Genomic DNA, 23361 nt, shown 5'->3' with positions numbered 1-23361 from the left:
TGTCAAATAGCCTATTGTCCTGTGGTACTTCCATTTCGTGTGGTTGGTCTAAAGTACTTGTTATAACGAAATAACGTCGGTTTACTCTGATGTGCTTCAATTGAGGGCCAACAACAAGGGCCATTAAGTACAGAATAAATTCGGTCTAGGTACTTGTTTTATGCATAGCATACTTGTTTTATTGAAAGTCAAGCGCTTCTTTTTCGTTCTGGTGCATTTTTAGGATCGATTTAGCGTTTTTTTTTACCGGAACAGTTGGAAACAGCGACTCTGATTACGTTACATGCAGCACGGTCTTGCTTGCTTGCTTTGCGTTGCGTTGCGTGAAACGACATTGGCGACATTGTGATTGATTTGTGCTGTAAACGAATTTTGAAATGGAAAAATGATATAAACGTTTATACGATCACGTCAATGAATAACAGTGGGTGCTAACAAAATTTGCGTATTGGCTGTAAAACTTTGAATATGATAACAAAAATGCAACCTCAAGCAAATGTTGCCGTACCACAATCTGTTACAACGCAGCCTCAACAAATAGTTGGCGTGCCTGCTAATGCAGTGATCCTGAAAATGTCTGATATTCAGCAAATATCTACTGTTGGTAAGTTTATTTCATCTATGAAAATAGTACCTACACCAATTTACGCATTTCGATTTTATGGTTAATTTTCATCAGGAAACCTGAGACGCGTTCTAGACGTTAGTTAAAATACAGTTTAAATAATTGTTATTTAGACCAAACAATAAAAGTGATGGAATAACCATGTTCCGTTTTTGGGTGTAGGTCTATTGGAGCTTGCACACCGGGAGTACCAAGCTGGCGACTATGAGAGTGCCGAACAGCATTGCATGCAACTGTGGCGTCAGGACGGCACCAACACTGGTGTGCTGCTGCTGTTATCTTCCATCCATTTCCAATGTCGCCGACTGGACCGGTCGGCACACTTCTCTACTTTGGCAATCAAGCAAAACCCACTGTTGGCAGAAGCTTACAGGTAATTTCAGGTGTTTGATTTCTTATCATGAATTGTATGAGAGTTTTTTATGCAAATACCAATACTAATAGCTTTTATCCCAGATTTATATTTCTGTAGCACCTTGGTATTGTTTGTAGATCTTAGATCATGAGCAATTGATTACTTGGAATTTGCAATCAACCAATAGGGAGCTGCATGGGATTCCATACAAATTAAGTTAAAGTTAAAAATAGCAAAAAACATAAGCTGCTAAGTACACATCTGCTGAAAAATATTCCCTTTGACTTTTTAAATTGGCAGTCTAGTACTCTATTTTCATTTGATGTCAACTTTGGCATCAGTATGATATTAAGATGCTGAATATGACATTATTTATCTTTCTGAAATGAATTGCTTTTATACATATATACCTACTGAACTTAGAGAAACAAAAATCCCAGTAGCATACTAATATTAAATATTTTAGATATACTAATTACATATAATTAGTATATCTAAAATATTCAAATTAGATCTTCCATCATAATGTTTTATGTTAAAAGGAAGTCTGTAATCATAAACACTTGCTGTAATGCCAATTTGCCAATTGACAGTGCCTTGCTAACTACTAAACAATATTGATCAATTTTTGATGTAAAGTTAGTAGGTACTTATACATACGTAGGTACTGTCAGCATACACTTGCTTTTTGTATCATCAAATTTTAAAGATTCCTAGGGTGTGTCAACCTAGATATGAAAACTTTACCAATTTTTTTCAAAATCTGTGAAGTAACATTATGATTTTTTATACACCACACATCACACATCATAAGATGGGTTGTGTGGGTTCACTTTAAAAAAATCTCTGAATGCAGAATTATGAGAGCCACTCTCTCCTTATATATTTCCTTACCTAATTATATTCCTTATGATAAAATATTGTTCTGAAAACAGTATATGTAATCATAATTCAGTTGACTCCTATAACTGCTTAGCAAGCAACCTCTGCAAAACAAAAAGGATTTTTTGTTATAGTGGTGAAGAAATACATGGCTACTTACCATGAAGTTTTTCTTTTCATAACTGTCTCTTGTTTAGTCTTTCAAGAGTTGGAACAAATAAATTCTTTACATATTTTAAATATTTTTCTTTTTTTCATAGCAACCTGGGCAATGTCTACAAAGAGCGCGGCCAGTTGCAAGAGGCTCTTGAGAACTACAGACATGCGGTCAGACTGAAGCCAGACTTCATTGATGGCTACATCAACCTTGCTGCGGCGTTGGTTGCCGCCGGCGACATGGAGCAAGCTGTTCAGGCATATGTCACAGCTCTTCAGTATAACCCTGTAAGTGTTTCCTGTAGCTGTTTTTTGAACATTGACAGAAACTATGATTATCCAATTGGTTTCTACCTTTATGTGGGCATCTGCCCAAGGTACCTATGACCATTATCCAGGAGATATGTCATAGTAAGTCAGAAATTCATATGAAGTGGCAGCTATAACTCGCTTAGATCATGGTTTTGCACTGGTTGTCATTATTGGTTATGTCTTGTAGTTACTATTTCACTCAAAATATGCAATGGCTCTGTTAGCAAGCCATCTTTCCTCTTATGATGTGAGTACATTCTGTACGTTCGGTTTGTTCTCATACCAATTTGTGATATTACTTTTGCTCTCGCTCTCCTGGTTTTTATCCTCACACACCGTTACACCCTCACGTCTCTGGGGAGACGGGGTGCGCGTATTGCCCTCCTGGATTGGGAAGTTCAGGTTTTACATTGAGATATTACTTTTGGTGAAGTAAAACAGGAAATTACCTATGAAATAAATATTATTATACAGAGATATGACTAGTATGTTTTCAGCTCATTCAAAGAAAAATTGCAAACAATTCTTGTTTATATAAGTCTATTGTTTTTTACATATCTGTTTCTTATTATTGCCGTTTCACATATTTTATGAACATCAAATCATTCATAGTCAACATTATCTATGCCTGTAATGTAAACAAGTCCATATCTTTTATTTTGATAATTTTACTATATACATAACTGGTACTTACTAACATGATTAACAGTTACTTAAACAGTGATTTTATTTGGGGTGTTTCCTTAGTTAAATAATTCCTTATGTAAACAAAAACAGAATTTTATTTTAAGAATTTTCTCAGGCACCATTACCAAACGATGTTACCATGATCTAATATGGGTAAGCTTTCCCTGCAAAGGTTGTGGAGGTCAGACGGTAGTCGCTTCAGGTAAAATCCTGATATTTCCACTCATCAAGAAGAAATCATTATAATAACGATAGCACAATTTGGTACAATAGTATCAATAGCAACAATACTATCGATGTATCGATACTTAAGCTAGTTATTGCAATAAATAGAAAGATAGTGCATAGAAATTTGGCTTGTAGATTATTTATGTGGTCTAGATATGCACTAAGAGAAGATTTCGCGAAATTCCCGCGGGAACGGGAATTATGGTGATTTTACGTTTTTCGCGGGTGCAGCCGCGGACGTTCTCTCATCCAGCTCAGGACAGCCTCTAGTTATATAGTAGGGTGCAGATTCATTACTACACATAGTTAAGTCGCTTCCCGCGTCTGTCTCTATGTCTGTATGCTTAGATCTGTAAAACTGCACAAAAGATTATGACGCAGTTTTTTTAAACAGATAGTGATTCAAGACGAAAGTTTATGTGTATAAAAGGTACCGTGCGAAGCAAGTGACTAATAAAATGCATTGAACAGGCAATCAATCACAGTCACCCTTTTAACTTTTATAATGAACTGATTTTTACTGATAGAAGAAATATTGTAATGCGAACGCGGCCGGTGAAACTAAAATGTTATATTTATGAGTGGAAAATTTCATGTATCGTTTTTGTCACCTGTATATTATCTATGTTTGGAAAACTTTTTAAAATCACATAGTCCATTTATAAAAAATAATCTATTCTTACATAGTTTATTAAATTATTCAGTTATTCATTTGCATACTAAAAAACACTTCGATTCGCTGCAATTACCCAACGGAAAGATGGAAATAAATCTACAAGTTTCGATCTTTATATCGTTTTTTGCCATTCTAAATAATTACACTTAGATACATACCTACTTTTATACAATTTTTTGTAATGATAATACTTTGATATTTTGTCTCAAAATCGCTTAAATAAACGGGAGCAATTTAAATTTCAGATTAGATAAACTTCTGATCTGTTTGCCCAGAGATAAACCATATTAAATAACCTTGAGCACTTGTGTGGCACTATTTCCTCCTTCAGTAATTACCTATTGTCGCCGTTTGAGATCGACTCCTATATAAAAATATTCCACTCGGTATGTTTCCTACGAAACATTGTCATATGTTAGTTAACACACACTATGGTGTCAAGTTTGGAATGACTCATGAGCATTTAGATATCGTTTCGTTTCAAATTTTATTTACGAGACTGATAATGATTAAAGTTTCGCTTATGCAAGATAAGAGAATCAATTTTTCAAGTTCACGTTATCAGGTCGCAGATAATCTTTATTGCGTTTTGTGCATGTTTTTCCAATATACATATGGTCACGTCTATATCCCTTGCGGGGTACCTAGACAGAGCCAACAGTCTTCAAAAGACAGAATGGCCACGTTCAGCTATTTGGCTTAATGATAGAATTGAGATTCAAATAGTGACAGGTTGCTAACCCATCACCTAAAAAAGAATCGCAAGTTTGTAAGCCTATCCCTTAGTTGCCTTTTACGATATCTATGGGAAGGAACGATATGGAGCGGTCCTATTCTTTTTAATTGGTGCCCGGAACCACACGGCCACTTTTCTCAACAATAACAATTCTTGTTCCAGGATCTTTATTGCGTTAGAAGCGACTTGGGCAATTTGCTCAAGGCTCTGGGACGTTTAGACGAGGCAAAGGTAAATATCATTATGTTAAACACTTTTTGGTTTGCTCAGAAGTTAACAGGATTTCCAGACTCTTTCCCTTTGCATTGTATCAAATTAGTGTAGTCTTTCTTTCGCTAGCGTACAAAGCGTTGCGTAAAACCCTCCCTCGGTTCGGCACAGCGTCCTTTCTTCATAATGGTTTCAACAAATCTTATTGTTTGCAGTAATATATTTTCGTTTGTTTAAGCCATTATTAACTTCTACGAATGAAATAGAAAACCTAGACAATTTCTTTCAAATGAATGACCGTTTTCTATTTTGTTCCATATTTTGATTCGCAAAATATTGGAAGTTTTATGTTGTTCATACAATATTTTGCGTCTAGCACTGCGTAAACAAATGTTAAATTTTTCACACGGTTAGGTTACATATTCTTTTCATATTTAATTTTTTACAATTTTTGTTGAGTAAATATTTTTTTGTTATTATTGTTGTAAATCGTGTGAAAAATTACAATAGTAAAGAGAGATTACACTAATATCCATGTATTAACATTTCGCTTTAACAATTTTCATCCTGTTACCTTCAATACTACTTAGTTTACATTGAAATCCTTGTGCTTGTAGTGATTTCTATTATATTTCGATTGAGGATCAATTAAGTAGTGTTTATTTCATTAGTGGTTATGACCGTAGTGACTTATGTTTGACTTTTGTAAGATATAATTTAGTCATTTCATATCACGCCTGTCGCAACACTCGAGAAGACAGTGTGAGCCGACAAGGGGCTATGATCCTCACAATCCACAATTGATTTGTAATAAAAATATGAGTAAGTTCGTCAATCAGGTGATCAGTTTGACTCAAAATCAACTAATTCTGTTATATTTTCACAAGGTGTTGTCTGGTAAGACAGTAGGTGTGACGGTTGGTACCCCACTGGCTTGCCGCCGCGATGCCGCCGTGCCCGCAGCAGGTAAAGTGTAAAAGGTTTGCAAGAATCACACTTAACAGGTTATCGGATCTCGTGTTTGCATTTATCATTGTCGTGACCATCTCCTCTCATCGGCTAGGAAGTGGAAGCGTCTGACATACCGCTCCGACTCATTCCCTTTTGCCGATTAGTACCTATGGGTCTGTGATGAAGTATCTTCGTTTGCATTTCCTACTGATGTGTGTGGCTGTCGGCGTAGTTTCGTGTGCTAGGGCGCACTTGGCGTAACGTTAGCTCGTTTGGTGCTCGGTACCTCGTTGTTTTCGCGGAGATCCCAGCACCAAGCAGTGCTGTGGTGTAGTACTGACATTGGCGTAAATAAACATTCCAGAACGTTCATCACTGCACCGATCGATGGGCAACACAGATTTTAACATGTATTTTTTTCGTGTGTGTAGGCATGTTACTTGAAGGCAATTGAAACGAGGCCAGACTTTGCAGTCGCATGGAGTAACTTGGGATGCGTATTTAACGCACAAAGTGAAATATGGTTGGCCATTCATCACTTTGAGAAGGCCGTGGCCTTGGATCCGAATTTCTTGGATGCATACATCAATCTTGGAAACGTTCTCAAGGAAGCAAGGATTTTTGACAGGTAAAATTGATGTTCTAACGATATTTTAACAATATTTACGTCATATTATCACTCGAGCCGTTATACACTTTAACGCATTATGTATACATTAATTAGCATAATAATGCCGTATCAGATCGGAATATTTTATTATCGACGTTGTCCATTGAATATTAACGTCTTTATCTTGTTCTGTCACCAGGGCTGTAGCAGCTTACCTTCGTGCTTTGAATTTGTCTCCAAATAACGCGGTCGTACACGGAAATTTGGCATGCGTGTATTACGAACAAGGATTGATTGACTTGGCCATTGACACGTATAGGCGGGCTATAGAATTGCAGCCCAACTTCCCTGACGCGTACTGCAATTTGGCTAATGCGTTGAAAGAGAAAGGTCAAGTAGCAGACGCTGAAGAATGCTATAATACAGCGTTGCGCCTTTGTCCGTCTCACGCGGATTCCCTCAATAATTTAGCGAACATCAAGCGCGAACAGGGCTTTATAGAAGAAGCGACACGACTGTATCTGAAGGCCTTGGAAGTATTCCCCGAGTTCGCGGCAGCTCATAGCAATTTAGCCTCTGTATTACAGCAACAAGGAAAGCTCAATGAAGCCCTCATGCACTACAAAGAAGCTATTCGCATCCAGCCGACATTCGCGGATGCCTATAGCAACATGGGCAACACACTCAAAGAAATGCAAGATGTAGCCGGGGCGTTACAGTGCTACACCAGAGCTATTCAGATCAATCCAGCGTTCGCCGATGCTCATAGCAACCTTGCTAGTATTCATAAAGACTCTGGAAATATACCAGAGGCTATCCAGTCTTACAGGACAGCCTTGAAACTGAAACCAGACTTCCCCGACGCTTACTGCAACTTGGCTCATTGCCTGCAAATCGTTTGCGACTGGACTGACTATGAAGCTCGTATGAAGAAGTTAGTGAGTATAGTGGCGGAACAACTTGATAAGAACAGACTGCCGTCAGTCCATCCCCACCACTCCATGTTATATCCATTGACTCACGACTTCAGAAAGGCGATCGCCGCCCGACATGCCAATCTCTGCTTGGAGAAGGTGCAAGTCCTTCACAAACCTCCCTACAAGTTCCCGCGTGACTTGCAAGGTCGCCTCCGAATCGGATACGTGAGCAGTGATTTCGGAAATCATCCTACTTCTCATTTGATGCAGTCAGTACCTGGGCTTCATGATCGCAATAAAGTAGAGATCTTCTGCTATGCTCTAAGTCCAGATGACGGCACGACGTTCCGCTCGAAAATCGCTCGCGAAGCGGAGCATTTTATTGACTTATCCCAAATGCCTTGCAACGGTAAGGCCGCAGACAAGATATACGGTGATGGCATTCATATTTTAGTTAACATGAACGGCTATACAAAAGGAGCTAGAAATGAAATATTCGCGTTGCGGCCGGCGCCGGTGCAGGTCATGTGGCTCGGATACCCTGGAACGAGCGGAGCTAGTTACATGGATTACTTGGTGACGGACGCTGTGACGTCACCGTTGGAATTGGCAAGCCAGTACAGTGAGAAGTTGGCGTATATGCCTCATACGTATTTCGTGGGAGACCATAAGCAGATGTTCCCTCACTTGCAAGAGCGTTTGATTTTGAGCGATAAGGTGAAGTCTCATAATAACTTGGGCGGTCTTGCTGATAACGTAGCTGTTATCAATGCGACGGATCTGTCGCCTCTGGTAGAGAACACGGATATAAAGGAGATCAAAGAGGTGGTGAGAGCCGCCCGCCCGGTTGAGATATCGCTGAAAGTTGCAGAGTTACCTACCACCACTCCTATTGAGACTATGATTGCTTCGGGACAAGTACAGGTAAATACCGTTTAGAAAATTATTTTCATGTCATTGAATTTTTGTAAACTAATTCTCTTTTTTTGTGCCGACTAATAAATACTCAATTCACCAACTGCCATTATTCTAAATAAATAACATTTCACAGACATCAGTAAATGGGGTGATCCTCCAAAATGGCCTGGCGACCACACAGACTAACAACAAAGCGGCGACCGGCGAAGAAGTGCCGCAGTCTATTGTAATAACCACCCGCCAGCAATACGGACTGCCAGACGACGCTGTGGTGTACTGCAATTTCAACCAACTGTACAAAATTGACCCGTTGACTCTTCATATGTGGGTCTACATATTGAAACATGTGCCCAATAGCGTCCTATGGTTGTTGAGGTTCCCTGCCGTTGGAGAGCCCAATATTCAGGCTACAGCTCAACAATTAGGTAAGTGATATATTTAATTATGTTGTGCAAAGTAAGCTCTATAGTTGTGGTTCAAATGTACAGTCAGCAAAGGGAAACATGACCCCTTGCTCATAAGTCAGGTTTTAAGATTGTATGTAGGTGATTTTACAAAAAAAATCCAGTAAAGATATTCCTGAATCCTGAATATTTTTGAAACTATTATACCCTTCCAAAACTAACCTAGGATCTACGCCAGAGTGATCATTAAAACAAACGTCGATTTAAACTCATGGTAGTTATGATTTTTGTAGAAGTTGAATAATAATTTAATAATATAATTTCCCAGGTCTAATTCCCGATCCCATTACCTTCTCCAACATTGTGACTTACGAGCAACAAGGTTCCGCTGGATATGTGATGACCGGTTCTTATGAAACACAGCCCATTATATGTAAATTGACTTATTTTCATCATTTTGATTACGCATAGTGTAAAGTATGTGCAGTGAAATTTATACAGGGAAACACTGCACAAATTAAGTTAATTATTTTACAAGTTCACTAGCATTTTCTAAGTAAAATATTTTTAAATAAATAGGGAACATGCAATAATTTTAGTTTTGATTTCATTTTAAAGAATTCCATGTAAAATAGGTCTTAACATATTAAAAATATTAAAATAATCTAATTTATCGTAAAAAAATGCGGCTTTAAACTGATCGTTTAAATTTTCGCGCCAAAACGGACTTACACTTCCAATGACGTCACACGTGTCTGACACTGGTCGTGCTTGCCTTCGTTGATTACAGTGTTTCCATAATGAGGGGAAATTCCCCTTTTAAGGGGTAATCAGGGTCCAGAGGGGAAGAAAAAGGGGAAATACTATAAAAGGGGAATTTTAGGTAATCATATATTAAACTTTTAGTTACAACAAAAGTGCCAAAACTGCAGCAAAATAATTTTTGAGGGGAAAAAAGTTCTGAAAAGGGGAAATCGGAATTGAGGCATGGGGAAAGAAAATTTTTATAGTGGAAACACTGGTTGATTATCATAAATTGCAAATTTTCTCGACTTTCCACCAAGTTTTTTGTAATAATTTAAAATGGAATATCCATCCACATCAAGTGATCACAATAATACCGAAAAAATTCGGATAAAAAGTCGTGTTGACTCATGTTTTGTGCCTATGTGTCCGTCTACTTCAACAAAGTTTCCAAATGCCTGTGTAGATCACTTTCTAATACCCCAATTAGACTATAGTATAATCATTTGTTGTGCACTTGTGAATCACCTTTAATTAAAATTGAATAAAAAACAATATTTTCGAAGCATAGTTTTATTTAATAAATTTATGAAATTTTTGAAAAACAAGAAAATGTGCTTAAATATTATATATGTGTCGCTTAACTTCAAAGTCGGATAAATCCACTCTACACATTTAGAAGATATTCAGAAAACAGTGATAATAATATACACACTTTGATTTCTAAGGCAGTTTTTATTTTAAAATGGCAACAATAGTTGATAAAACCGTCCCTTTCATCAATTATAATAATTGATCAATTCGTCTTTGCAAAAATTTAATTTTAAGATTGGATCTACCCATATTCGATATAATGGAATGCATTTTATCCATCTTTGAAAAAACTTATGATGGATTTATATTATTTTGATTTAACCTGTCTGGATTTAACTAGATTTAAAAAAATACGACCCGAGCTAGGGATGTGCTCATGACGATATCACGGTAAATTATCAAGGGTCAAACGTGTTAGCTAACTGAATAGGAAGAAAAATAACATAACTAGGACAAACCATTTTTCTATTAAAAAAAGGTGTGACAAAATTGATTAAAAACGAAGTTTTTTATTATAAGAGTGAGTAACTAAATAAATTATTTTAAACAAAACTTAATCCTGTAGTCCTGTATACCTACTAAAAGATCGGAGAGGTCGTATGTAAAACAAAACTTGTTACATATTTCGTCACATCCAAATTATTCTGTAATAGTAGAATAACACAATAGTAACTGTAGATAATTGAGTCGATAATGGCTAGCCACATCACTAGCGCTGTCTGAAGATTTCAAATAACGCTTGCATACGTATTACAAATTTACCGAATTTTCGCTCTTTCCTCTTTCTTACGGCGAGTTTTTATATTAGGCCGTTTACGGGCATTACTGGGTGACAAAATTTTAATAGAATTATCCATGGAAACGAAGTAATTACCCAAAATAAATAATAAAACACGGGAGCGCAAGTTGTTAAAAGTCGTAAACTTTACGTCAACTGTCGGACATATTGGATAAAAGCAATGCGTTGATTGGTCGTCATGGATATACCATCATTTGAAAAATAATGGACAGTGGATGTATCTGGTTTTCATAAAATGATATGACTTTGACTCTTAATTTCTCACAAACTATCCGGATTTATACACAACTGACAAAATAGATTCAAAGCTTGTGTTTTTTTCTTTTTAACGATACCAAAATCTTAAAAATCTTTGAAGATGGATTTATCCAAGTTTGAAGTTATGCGACACATATATCTTTTAATTTCGGAAATACAGCATCTATCCAGAATTTCTTTGCAATATTCATTACAGATACAATGCTGTTATCATATGGCACACAACATTTGCAGTTGTACTTGTGTCCAACATTTTGGTGTTATTTTATTGTCTTTCACATAGGAAAGTATGGCAGCTTCGGTTGAAGGACATTTGACTTCTATTGTATAATTTTCAGTCAGCCCGTCAGGTGTTGCTCCAAAAATAGGATACTCGGCATTAAGAAGTAGTCCAGCTTCTTCAATTTCAATCTGAATTGCAGAAACAAAAATATTAATTATGTACTACAAAAGCCTTGAACCAAACATTACAAATTTCTTTTATTCAAAATATTCAAACAAACAAAAACCACCGAACATACCTTTTCTTTCTTGCTTGTACTACTTTGAACTTTTTTTTCTAGTATTTTCCCTCTACTCATCGCAATGGAAGTAAACTTTGAATGTTCTCCCATAATTGCGTTCAGAAGGGAACCATTTATAGTTCTACAGTGAGCGGCTTCATAAAGACAGTAATTCTGCCGTACCTGTAAAATAAAAAAATAAACTTAAATACAGCTAATATGCCAATCAAGTTTATGTTATGTGAGTATGATAATAAGTTTATTTTGTCAAAATATTTTTTTTATTCACGGTATTTTAGTGATAAATACAATAAACAAAACTAAGCTAGAAGTCTTACTACTTAACTCAAACCACATTGGTGAATCACTTTGATGTTTGGTGGTGGAAAATACCATATTTATATTATCAGTGGTCATTTGCTTTGATAATGCTTCAAGAAATGATTCTGGAGAGTCCAACTTTCCAATCAAGCTTGAACACACCTTATGAATGCTTGTCTTCTTGAAAGTTGCGAAGAATACTTCCCCGACAATCTTTTTTATTGACAGCATCTACAAATTCTTTTAAAATATACACCTAAAAATATGCAGTTATTATTGTAACACACATTTAACTTCTTTTCAATTTCTTTAAATAAAAAAGCTGCTTACTTGAGAGAAACTGTTATTGACTGAAACTTGACCCATTTCTTTGGCTTTTATGAAAGATTTTCCAGAAGCACATGTAGATAATTTCGACTTCTTCCAATAGCATGACGGACGTAAATGGAGTCATTTATTACAGCTGTAACACGATAACCTTCTTTTCGTACTTTGTGCTCTGGAGTAACTCGACTTTTCACTGTACATAATTCTCCATCTCTTTTAATTTGCACATAACCGATTGCGTTATCGCCGTAAGATTCTCTCGTTGAGCTAAATATAACTGCTATGTTTAGAAATTGCTGAATAAAATGCAAACAACGTTTAAAAACATTCATGCATACCGTATTAATTTAGTGCCTTTCATTTCTACACTTGAAAACTCTGGACTCATGACAAAAAAAGTTACTACCATGTCGACACTAACTTTTGGTAAATTTTTGGAGTCTATTTTATTAAATCCAACTTCCATTTTTATTAAAAACGTAAATAATACGCACTGCTGCCTATTAATCGCAAAGTTAACTTCTAAAAGTTGACACAGCACGAGTGACGTCACTGAACGCTGATTGGTGTTTTGAAATACGTTTCGTTTAACGTAATTTTAATTCGTAATAATTGCTAAAAATCAACATAATTTAAAATAAAAACGTTGAAGAAGTCCTTCTTTTATATTTTTTTAACATTTTATACGTAAAATTTTTATAAATATCATATTTGCATCTTCCCTATTCTCCATTTAAACAAAACATTAAGTTGACAATATCTTAAAAGATAGCAGAGGAAATTTGATTATGAACATAAATATGTTATGCAATGTTGCCTAATTCCTGTCTTAATCCTTATCACCCTTTCTATCCCTTATTCATATTCCCAGTTGGAACTTAAGTCTTACACGAAATGTAAAGAGTGCTGTAAACTTTTATCTACTCTTGATAGCCTGCAGGCAATTTGTGTATTTTCACTAAAACATGAAATAGAAAAATTAAATTTGCCACTCGTTTGGAGCAAGCTAGATCAGTATCATTTTTCCTTAAATAAGTTAAATTTTTATAATGCAAAGTCTCGCGAACCGACTAGCTTGCATGAAGAAAGTAATGAATATGGATGAAGCGTAAGAAGTAGGCTGGGAGCGGGGTGAAGGCAAAGATGTATTCGGGCTACCCCTCCGATATACTGAACCGACTTGAATGTGAATTCCTACGCCTCAGCTGGCAAAGTATGTTTGACACTTATATTTATTGAACATCTCTGTTTACACATATTTTAATAGAATAAATACATTTGAATAAAGCGACGATATTTTATATAACAAAATTGTAAAATATTGTGAAAAATCTTTCTAGGTCTCCCGCCCGGCCGAATAATCTTCTCGAACGTGGCGGCGAAAGAGGAACACGTGAGGCGCGGACAACTCGCCGACGTTTGTCTGGACACGCCCTTGTGTAACGGTCATACCACGAGCATGGACATATTGTGGACTGGAACCCCTGTCGTCACTTTGCCAGGAGAAACCTTAGCTTCACGGTCAGATTTAGTGCCCTTTTAGTACTTCTTTACTGTTTATTTAGTTTGTCTGGACATGCCGCTGTGTAACGGTCATACCACTAGTATGGACATATTATGGACTGGAACGCCTGTCGTCACTTTGCCAGGAGAAACCTTAGCTTCACGGTCAGATTTAGTACCCTTTTAGTACTTCTTTACTGTTTATTTAGTTTGTATTTATGCTGCTGTGTAACGGACATACAACAAGCATGGGTATAATGTGGACTGGCATGCCTGCTGACCCTAGCCTGGGGAGACGTAAGCTTTATGATAAGATTTAGTACTCATTTAGTTTTGTTGGAAATATACAAGAATGCTAAATCGATGCTCACACAGTGTGAAAAAACATCACAAAGAAACAAGGAACTTATATAGCCCTGTTTTAATCTCAAACAGCAGTTGGTCCATTGTATTAACTCGACCTGCTTACACACTTCTATGCCCCCATGGAAGCAAAACGAAATAAACATCTCGTTTGTATAGCATCTTTGGCGGATCTCAAGCACAGATTTCTTGAGTATCGTCATATATATGATGATTATATTTATATCAACATAGATAATACTCGCCTGATATTTCGAATAAGATAAGGTTTGAGTCGACATCGATAATGTATCGACGCCTTATGTCATGAAAAAAGTTCTTTTTAATTTGAAATGTCAATTGCATCTTCACGTCCACTCAAATGCATTTGTGGAGTATTAACAAAATAGAAAAGTTACTCAGTATTGAAAAACTTATATTGATAAGTTTATTTATATCATTTACAGTGTGGCTGCATCTCAACTAAACACTCTCGGGTGTCCGGAATTGATCGCCAGGACAAGGCAGGAGTACCAGGACATAGCTGTAAGATTAGGAACCGATAGAGAATAGTAAGTATTTATGTTTCATTGAAAATAAACCTCTACATAAAAATCTGCGGTCTACAAGTGTATATTAGAAAATAAGTTGCAAATCGTATTTTTTTTTATGAATAGAATATAGCGTTTCTATCTCTTAGCCAAATATGCAAATGCAACTATCATATATCTGGTTGTTGTTTGATTTTTGAAAATATTTATATCTGAAATACTAATTTTTAAATAATGAACTCGACCAGAGTTAATGTAGGTCCTCAATTTGTTACTACATCATTTAATATATACCCTAAGTTTGGATTCTCTCCATATATTTCTTATCATAACCCTTTTTCACAGCTTAAAAGCAATCCGCGCCAAGGTGTGGACGGCGCGAACGGAAAGCCCTTTGTTTGACTGCAAGGCGTATGCGACCGGCCTCGAGATGTTGTACAACAAGATGTGGGCGCGGCACGCGCGGGGCGACCGCCCTGACCACATACAAGCTCTCGACAAATAGACGAGAGACCGCGGTGGACCCAGCGATTGGACCACCAGGAAACGACGCTGGTGTTAGTGAAGTGATCTGATGGTGTTACATCTGGGTTATGTGTTGGTTGTGTGATAAACCAGTGAAGACCATTGTGGTGATCGTTTCTTAATTTGCTTTGTTACAACGTAAAATATTTGACTAATTGTGATTTACTGGGACTCCAAAGTTGTATCATCAAATGCCTGATGAGTGCTTTACATTCACACAAATTGCTGAAATTGTCGCGTCGTTTACATTGTATCTCGATGTGAGAGTAAACAGTATGTGTTGATGTGTCAATTTTTAATCAATTTGAACCTGAATATTGCTTGTCTTGCAGTTCCTTTAAAGTACTAAAGGAAGTTATGTATACTCCATGCATATTGGATGATGCTTGATCAGCATTAGAATTAACTGTTGGTATGATTCATGTTCGTTTCAGTGCATTTGAAGGATACTCTTTGACGTCCATTAAAATAGACTTGAGAGAAACTCAATAAGAGTAGCTAGTTGTATCTATTGCGATAGTATATCAACAATTGTAATTTGCTAACTTAATACCAATGTAATATTACAACTGCCCTCTGAGATCTTATTTAACAAATACAGTTTAAATATGTCTCATAGTGTTACAGTTAGACAGTTTTCTAGTCAGACGCTAACAAATATTGATATCTGATGCTAGAATTGTTATCTTCTTATAATAATGTTGATAGGAAGATTACATTATATATTTTTGAAGCAATAAAGTAAGAGATATGCTAATTAGTATTGGGGCCTTCATTAGTTCTTACATATTTGCAATAAATTGCGGCTGCTGCAAAGACAATTTATTTCAAAGTTAAAAACTTTTTATCATATAAAAATTAGCCAGTGGTAATAATAGACTGTTGTGTAGAGAAACATAATAAAAACATAGTAAATAATATTCATGTTATCGAACATCTTATAAGAACAAAATAAGAATAATAAAGCAGGTCTGAAGTTGTCTTTGCCAAATGTTATACATAGAATCATTTAAAGAAATGAATCTAAATTGTGTAACTTATTGTTCTGTCCGTGAAGTCCAGAGCGTATTTAAGACTGAAATTGTCTGGATCACCCCAACTAATAAAAGTTAGGTTCATTAATTAGTTCAATTTAAGTTATTTAGTCGCCGACGGCACAAATTGGATAAGAAGCAAATGTGCTCCAAAAAGTGTGGGAGCCGAATGGAATTTCTGTAAGTTGTTGGGAATCCGAAAGAATATTTATGTGATGGGGTTGGTTTATTTCAAAAATTCATATGAGTGAGATATGTATCTGTACCCTACAGTATTTTGTGCCGACGGTGACGCATTTTTAGTCGTATAAGAGTGTATTTTAGATACTTGTGATAGTATGATAATTATGGCTATGCTGAATTGGTATTTAATTAACATATTTTTTAAACTTTACCCAGCGATTCTCATTGTAAGCCATAAGCTTCACGTCCAATGTTAAACCATTTTTGTATATAAGTAACAATCAATTAATTATTTTGTACATAATCGTGACAATGAAATAGGTTGCAAATGTTTTGCATGATATTTTGGCTTCAGGCTTAACTTGTCATAATTAATTTCAAATTCTTAATCTTCATGCAATTTCGCTATGAAACCACTCTACTACTTAATGTAATCTTGTATGCTAAATTGTATGAATTGTGGTAACAACACTCATACAATTTGCATTATGACGATTTACGGAAATAATATCATCCAAAAAAGCTAGGTTAGTAAGGATATTGCTAAAATTCCTACAGTTGATTACTTGTTTAGTGCTTAAAATGTAAATATTTTGGTAAGTTTAAGTACGAAATAAGCAATTAAAAGAAAAAAAATTGAAAATGTTGTTTTATTAACAAATATTTATATTATTATGTTCCCAGATCTGCAGAACTAGTTACTTTTCTGTTTTTATGATTTGGATTTTTTTTGGAAACTGCGATAGGTATTTTACGAAATAGGTATTTAAAAATTTCTACATGCTTTAGTTAAAACTAGGGCTAATTGGCCAAATATAAATTTAAAGTTTCGTTTTAAAAGCCAGTAAAATGAGGTAAGTACATAGCGTTTCCTATGAAAGCCACACTAGGACATAAAAAGATAAAAACACGCAAAAAATATTATAAAACACCACTTAATCGTTTAGTTACCTTTATTCGCAAAATATAAGATTCTCAAAAATACCTACGATAGTGACAGGTCTTTAATCCATAGCCTGAAACGGAGTACCAAGGTTAAAAGTATTTTCTTTAGTTAAGTTACAATCTGCGTAGAAAGAAGAGCTGACTGGTATATAGGTAGGTATGTCGTTTCTTTGGTAGAGCGAGTTTTACTTGTGCCATCATCATGTGCATTAGTGCGTCCGCGTTACCACTAGGTGACGCTGATTAAATCATATACAAATTCGCGTTAACTTACGCGTTTGATTGAATCGTGGAAATTAAGTAATAGGAGCCATTAAAAAGAAGAGCTGGTGGCATAAGTATCAAATTAATAAGGACGTTTTATCTATACAGGATCGAATCGGCTAATTGAAGAATATTCTAATAGGAACATGGGATAAAATAAATAAATAAATATTCCATATTTTTGAAATTCGAAAAAAACAACTGATTCTTCATACAGAAGTTTCGATCAGCTGACCAATTTAAGGTGGACCTACAATTTTTTTTCTGATTAATATCATGTTCCTCGTGGAAAGTTGTTTGGTTTGTAACCGTTTGGATTTTCACGTTTTTTTTTATGATTAGATATACGCACTTTTAAAACCATCACCAAGAGTACCCGGAAACGAAGGAAGTACGCAGAGATCATGGCAAGTGGAAAGAGGTAGTCCCTGCCTACTCCTCCGGGAAAGAGGCGTGATTTTATGTAAGTATGTATTTAAAACCATCACTTGGACGCTGTTTCCGTAAATAGCTGAGTTCGGGGCTCTCTTTATGGTCGTTGTTAAGTTATATTTACTTATATCTCCGTCTATCGTTCCCTCTTTAACTCGACGTCAACCAAAAAGTTCCTTGTCGATGTTCGTGAATTGCCGTGTGATTACTGGCACTTTAAAAATAGGACGCCATTTTATGTCTTTTCTTTGAATGTTGTAAAATCCCACTTTATCTAGTGTAACTTTTACCATGATTCAATATGGGTTAAGTTCCCCTGTAAAAGTTGCAGAGGTCAGACGGAAGACCTGTAAAAGCCTGACTAACCCAATCCAGAATCATAGTCAAGAGGAGCACCTTTAAGTTTGTACCGTACCTAGTTCATAACGAATGCAAACGAAGACATGTTTGCCAATACGAGATAGATCCCATGTACGGTTTGGTTAACGAGAGCCTGATACAAAAATTTCGATTGCAAGTTAAAATTAAGTACTATTGTAAATTCTTGTCAAGAATTTACAATAGTAGTTTTAACTTGCACTTACAAGAATTTCTTGTATACTTATTACTTAAAATGAATTATTTAAATTGAAATTTCCATGCATAGGTAAATTATAAAATAGAAGTTAATAATTGGATCTTTGACCCCGGGATAAAACATAATCAAACTAATAACATCTATGGAGACATAGACACGTAACGGTTTCCGTTTTTGTTCAAAGATTCCAAAACTCCGGGGGTTACTTAGTATGCGACCGGCGATAGAAATGCTATGGTGTGGTCCCTCGGAGCGGGACGACAGCGGCGGCGCGCATTCATGGCATTTCATTGTGTACGGCAGTCGCGGGCTCGCGGCCGCGGGGGGAGCATGCGTTACAATGCCGCACCGTACGCTGCGCTCTATTTACAACTCCGATCATCAGTGTTATCGAAACCTGTCCACACAATATAAACACTAATAACAGCTGACTATGGACGTGCGCGGAAGAACTGTCTACATTTCATTCAGGAAATTCGCCAAGTGACAAAATGAAATGGACAAAGTGCGGCTTAAAATGATAATTACCGCGATATTCTTTTGTTTAGTGATGGGCGCGGCGCTTACGGAAGCGCCTGACGATGCAGATGTTTGTTTCCGCGTGTCCGGTGAGAATGGTGCTGTGGAGTGCAATGTACGGACGTTGTCGTCCGAGAGAGACGTCGGTTCGATGCACTCGGAAGGCGCGCAGCGGCTCGCCATCCGCTGCGGCCCGCTGCTGCTAGAGAGCACGCTGCGCGACCACCACTTCGGGAGAATGCAAGGTTTGGCAGAGATAACCATAAACAATTGCAAAATTCTCCGTCTTCCTGGCAATGTCTTCGAAGGTCTGCGGGGCCTCAAGACTTTGAGGATACGCTCTATGAACACCGATTGGAATAACAATAAAGAGCTAGAGTTATCTTTAGGCGCATTTAACGGACTCAGAGAACTGCACACACTAGATTTAGCATACAACAACATTCGAAAGATACCGTCGGACCTGTTCTGTGCGTTGGAAAATATAATTTCACTAAACTTGACGCGTAACAAGATCAAGTTCGTAGACGAACTAGGCTTTGGCCACAAATGTGGTTCTACATTGCAGACCATAGATTTGAGCCACAATGATATAATGTCCCTCCCCGCTGACTCTGAAATTTTACATCTTAGAAGACTAACACAATTGTTTCTTCAAGATAATAAAATAAGTGAATTGCCGGTTGATGTTTTCAGTGATCTACTTTCGTTGAAAGTTGTAAACCTTTCCGATAACGCAATAAATTACTTACCAGAAGGGTTGTTTCATAATACGAGAGAAATTCGAGAAATTTATATGCAGAATAACGAGCTGGAAGCTTTGCCCAAGAGAATATTTAATCGGTTGGAACAATTGCTCGTTTTAGATCTTTCGGCGAATAAATTGAAGAGCGACCACATAGAAGATGAAACGTTCAGTGGTCTAATAAGATTAATCGTGCTCGACCTGTCCCACAACATAGTCGCACGCATCTCGCACAATATGTTCAAAGACTTGTTTTTTTTACAAATCCTCAATTTAAACAACAATTCTATTGGGCATATCGAGGACAATGCCTTTTTACCACTTTTTAATCTTCATACTCTCAATTTGGGCCAAAACAAATTGCACACTATAGAGGATCACGTGTTTAACGGACTGTTTATTTTAAATAAGCTTACTTTAAATAATAATTTATTGTCTTATGTCAGTGATAATGCATTTAAAAATTGTTCAGACCTAAAAGAATTAGATTTAAGCTCCAATAAATTGACCAAAATTCCAGAAGCCATTTTACAACTACCGTTTTTGAAATCGTTAGATTTGGGGGAGAACTTGTTGACAGAAATAACAAACAGTACGTTCCAAAACCTATCGCAGTTGACCGGGTTGCGCTTAATTGACAATCAAATTGGAAACCTTACAGCGGGAATGTTTTGGGGCTTGCCTAGCTTGCAGGTACTCAATTTGGCGAAAAATAAAATACAGTCGATTGAGACTGAAACCTTTCAAAAGAACACGCAATTGGAAGCCGTTCGCCTCGATAGCAACTTCATTTCTGACATAAATGGTGTTTTTGTAGCTTTGACGAAATTATTATGGTTGAATTTATCTGAAAATCATTTAGTTTGGTTTGATTACGCTTTTATACCTGGCAGTTTGAAATGGCTGGATATCCACGCTAACTTTATTGAAATACTTGGTAATTATTATAAAATTCAGAAGGAATTACACGTGAAAACATTAGATGCTAGTCATAACCGTTTAGTAACTTTATCTGCGATGTCTATACCGAACAGCGTGGAGCTTCTGTTTATAAATAATAACTTGATATCGAGTATAGAGACAGATACATTTTTAGACAAGAGAAATTTAACTCGCGTCGATATGTATGCCAATGAGATTGAAAGTTTGGACATAGATAGTTTGCGTGTTTCGAGAGTGGCTGACGATAGAGCGCTACCAGAATTTTACATTAGTGGTAATCCCTTCCGTTGTGATTGCACAATGAAATGGCTTTTACTTATCAATTCTGTAACTTCTAGAGAATATCCACGTGTAATGGATTTAGAAAATGTGATATGTAAAGAGTCTTACGTACGAGGTGCCAAGTATCTCCCCGTTAGTTCATTACTTGTTAAAGATTTCTTGTGCAAATTTGAAACTTTTTGCGAGGATAGTTGTAAATGTTGCGATTTCATCAACTGTAATTGTAAAACTGTGTGTCCTATTAATTGTTCTTGTTATCACGATTCGTCTAAAACAACCAGCGTCATTGATTGTTCGGTGAAACAATTATATGCGCTACCTCACGATTTTCCAAAAGACGCTACTCATATTTATTTAGATGGAAATGTTTATAATGAAATAAACGAGACTGTTTTCAATCCAATGAGAAACGCTATTGTTATTTATTTAAATGCAAGCAATATTGTTCATATACATAACAATACATTTAATCAAGTAGGTGCTCTGAAAATTTTGCATTTAGATAACAATAAAATAAGTCGTTTATTGGGCCCCGAGTTTTCGAAGCTAAGCAACTTGAAAGAATTGTATCTTCAGAGTAATGTTATTGAGTATATATCGAATGAAACGTTTTCCTCTTTAGGGGCTCTGGAAATTTTACGCTTGGATGAAAACAGGCTCGTGAATTACGGACTGTGGCACCTAGATAATAACAAAAAGTTGCAAACCCTTTTTATTGGCAGTAATAATTGGTCTTGTGACTGCAAATATTTGCAAGGCTTTTTAACATATGTTTCTCAAAATGTTGAAAAAGTGGTTGATATCAACAGTTTATGGTGTATAAATAATAAGCTGAACTCAGCAAAGAAGTCATTGAATTTAAATGTGACAATTTGCAGCGAAATAAACGATACTTCTATGATAAGCGCGTTTTTCGTTTCAAATAACCTGCCTTTGCTGGCGTCCGTTCTTACTGGGTTCATGCTTATTTTATTAATATTAGCTTTAGTGTTCACGTTTAGATATGCTTGCAGAATGTGGCTGTATTCGAATTGCGGCATTAAGCTCTCCCCCCTTGCCGGTGCCTTCAAGGATACTGATAAGCTTTATGACGCTTATATTTGTTATAGTCCTAAAGACGAGGAGTTTGTTGTAGAATCATTAGCAAGAGAACTCGAGAATGGGTACCCTTCGTACCATCTCTGCCTCCATTATAGAGACGTACCTCAATTTGAAGCGACGTACGCACAATTTCCTGATTTAGTGGTTGAGGCAACGGAAGCCTCGAGGCGTATTATAGTAGTTTTAACGAAAAACTTTATCTTGACCGAATGGTCACAGATAGAGTTTCGACAGGCCCTACAGAAAGCGCTTCGAAAGAATCCACATAAATTAATAATAGTCGCCGTAGGGCTCGTCCCACGAGATCCGGAACTGAAGTCGTATTTTAAAACGGGTTTGGAGATAACGTGGAAAGAGAAACGATTTTGGGAGAGGTTACGTTATGCTATGCCAATGTCGAAGCGCCACGGGCAAAAGTTAAAAAGACTCAATTATGGAAGAAATTCTAATACTTACACTGTGGACGCGTCTGTGTTGAATAGCACTTGTCAGACGTTATGTGGAAAGTCCGCCAATTCCGCCGAACGATCGCCTTGTGACCGCCCACTTTCAGAACATATCTATTCCACTATAGACTCGGACTATTCTTCCACAGATTTCCACGGTCGTAACCATCAGCCACAGTCCGTAGTGTTGCACCACACTGTCCAAACGTACCTGGTATAAAGGACCTCACTAAACTAACCCTAAACGATCTCCATAATTGATCTGTAAGCCTTAGACGTAGCCTTAGGCGATCGCTAAACATTGTTTTGTTATAGACGAAATTCGTCCGATGTTGTAAATATATAGAACTTTATAATCTATTTCTAATAATTATGTAACTTTTGTACAATGATACCAAATTTCGCATTTCAAACGACATGCTTCTTCGTATTTATTACTTTTTTAATAAAAAGTTATGAGTATTAATTGGAAAGACTGTAAATTATTGTGTAGATGTATTTCGATTGGCTGATGTTTGTATAGGTATGTAATTAAAAAAGTTTATGAATGATAAATACGTCTTTTAATGTCATTTCCATCCTTTTCGAGTGCGCCATCATGTCAATGGAGTAATAAAAATGCGCGAGTGGCATTAAAATACATGTTTTATTCTGTTTTCAATCCAGTTTTTACGAGCATTGCTAGATATGGAGCAGCTGGCTGATGTAAACAGAATAAAAATGAGTCGATGCTCGTCCGACGTGAGTTTCGAAAAGC

At 36.5% G+C, this 23361-nt stretch overlaps 2 protein-coding genes and 1 long non-coding RNA gene across 4 annotated transcripts; 2 read left to right on the top strand and 1 right to left on the bottom strand.

Annotated features, from left to right (window-relative positions):
- The first annotated feature begins 274 nt into the window (after positions 1-274).
- LOC106140990 (UDP-N-acetylglucosamine--peptide N-acetylglucosaminyltransferase 110 kDa subunit) lies at positions 275-16994 on the top strand. Of its 2 annotated transcripts, XM_060945335.1 has the most exons (10): positions 275-604; positions 788-998; positions 2123-2306; positions 4820-4888; positions 6250-6446; positions 6628-8269; positions 8397-8688; positions 13554-13734; positions 14526-14630; positions 14955-16994. In XM_060945335.1, exons 1-10 carry the CDS (start codon positions 469-471, stop codon positions 15112-15114), a joined length of 3177 nt encoding a protein of 1058 aa, XP_060801318.1. In that variant the 5' UTR covers positions 275-468; the 3' UTR covers positions 15115-16994. The 2 variants fall into 2 exon arrangements, with proteins under 2 accessions (XP_060801318.1, XP_060801320.1); XM_060945337.1 differs by lacking the exons at positions 275-604; positions 788-998 and adding an exon at positions 5755-5833 and having other exon boundaries at positions 2251-2306.
- LOC132902040 (uncharacterized) lies at positions 11017-12710 on the bottom strand. Its single transcript, XR_009656981.1, has 3 exons — positions 12217-12710; positions 11584-12142; positions 11017-11473 (listed from the first exon to the last, which is right to left on the bottom strand). It is a non-coding gene; the product is annotated as an uncharacterized LOC132902040 (long non-coding RNA).
- Positions 16995-18887: 1893 nt separating the features above from the next.
- On the top strand, positions 18888-23116 carry LOC106140994 (toll-like receptor 7). Its single transcript, XM_013342646.2, has one exon. The coding sequence runs from the start codon at positions 19066-19068 to the stop codon at positions 22822-22824; it is 3759 nt and encodes a 1252-aa protein (XP_013198100.1). The 5' UTR covers positions 18888-19065; the 3' UTR covers positions 22825-23116.
- The last annotated feature ends 245 nt before the right edge of the window (positions 23117-23361 follow it).

The sequence above is a fragment of the Amyelois transitella genome, chromosome 8, assembly GCF_032362555.1.
Source record: "Amyelois transitella isolate CPQ chromosome 8, ilAmyTran1.1, whole genome shotgun sequence".
In the NCBI taxonomy this organism is placed as follows: Eukaryota; Metazoa; Arthropoda; class Insecta; order Lepidoptera; family Pyralidae; genus Amyelois; species Amyelois transitella.
Note: the sequence above shows the minus strand (reverse complement) of the source record. Positions and strands in the feature narration are given on the sequence as shown.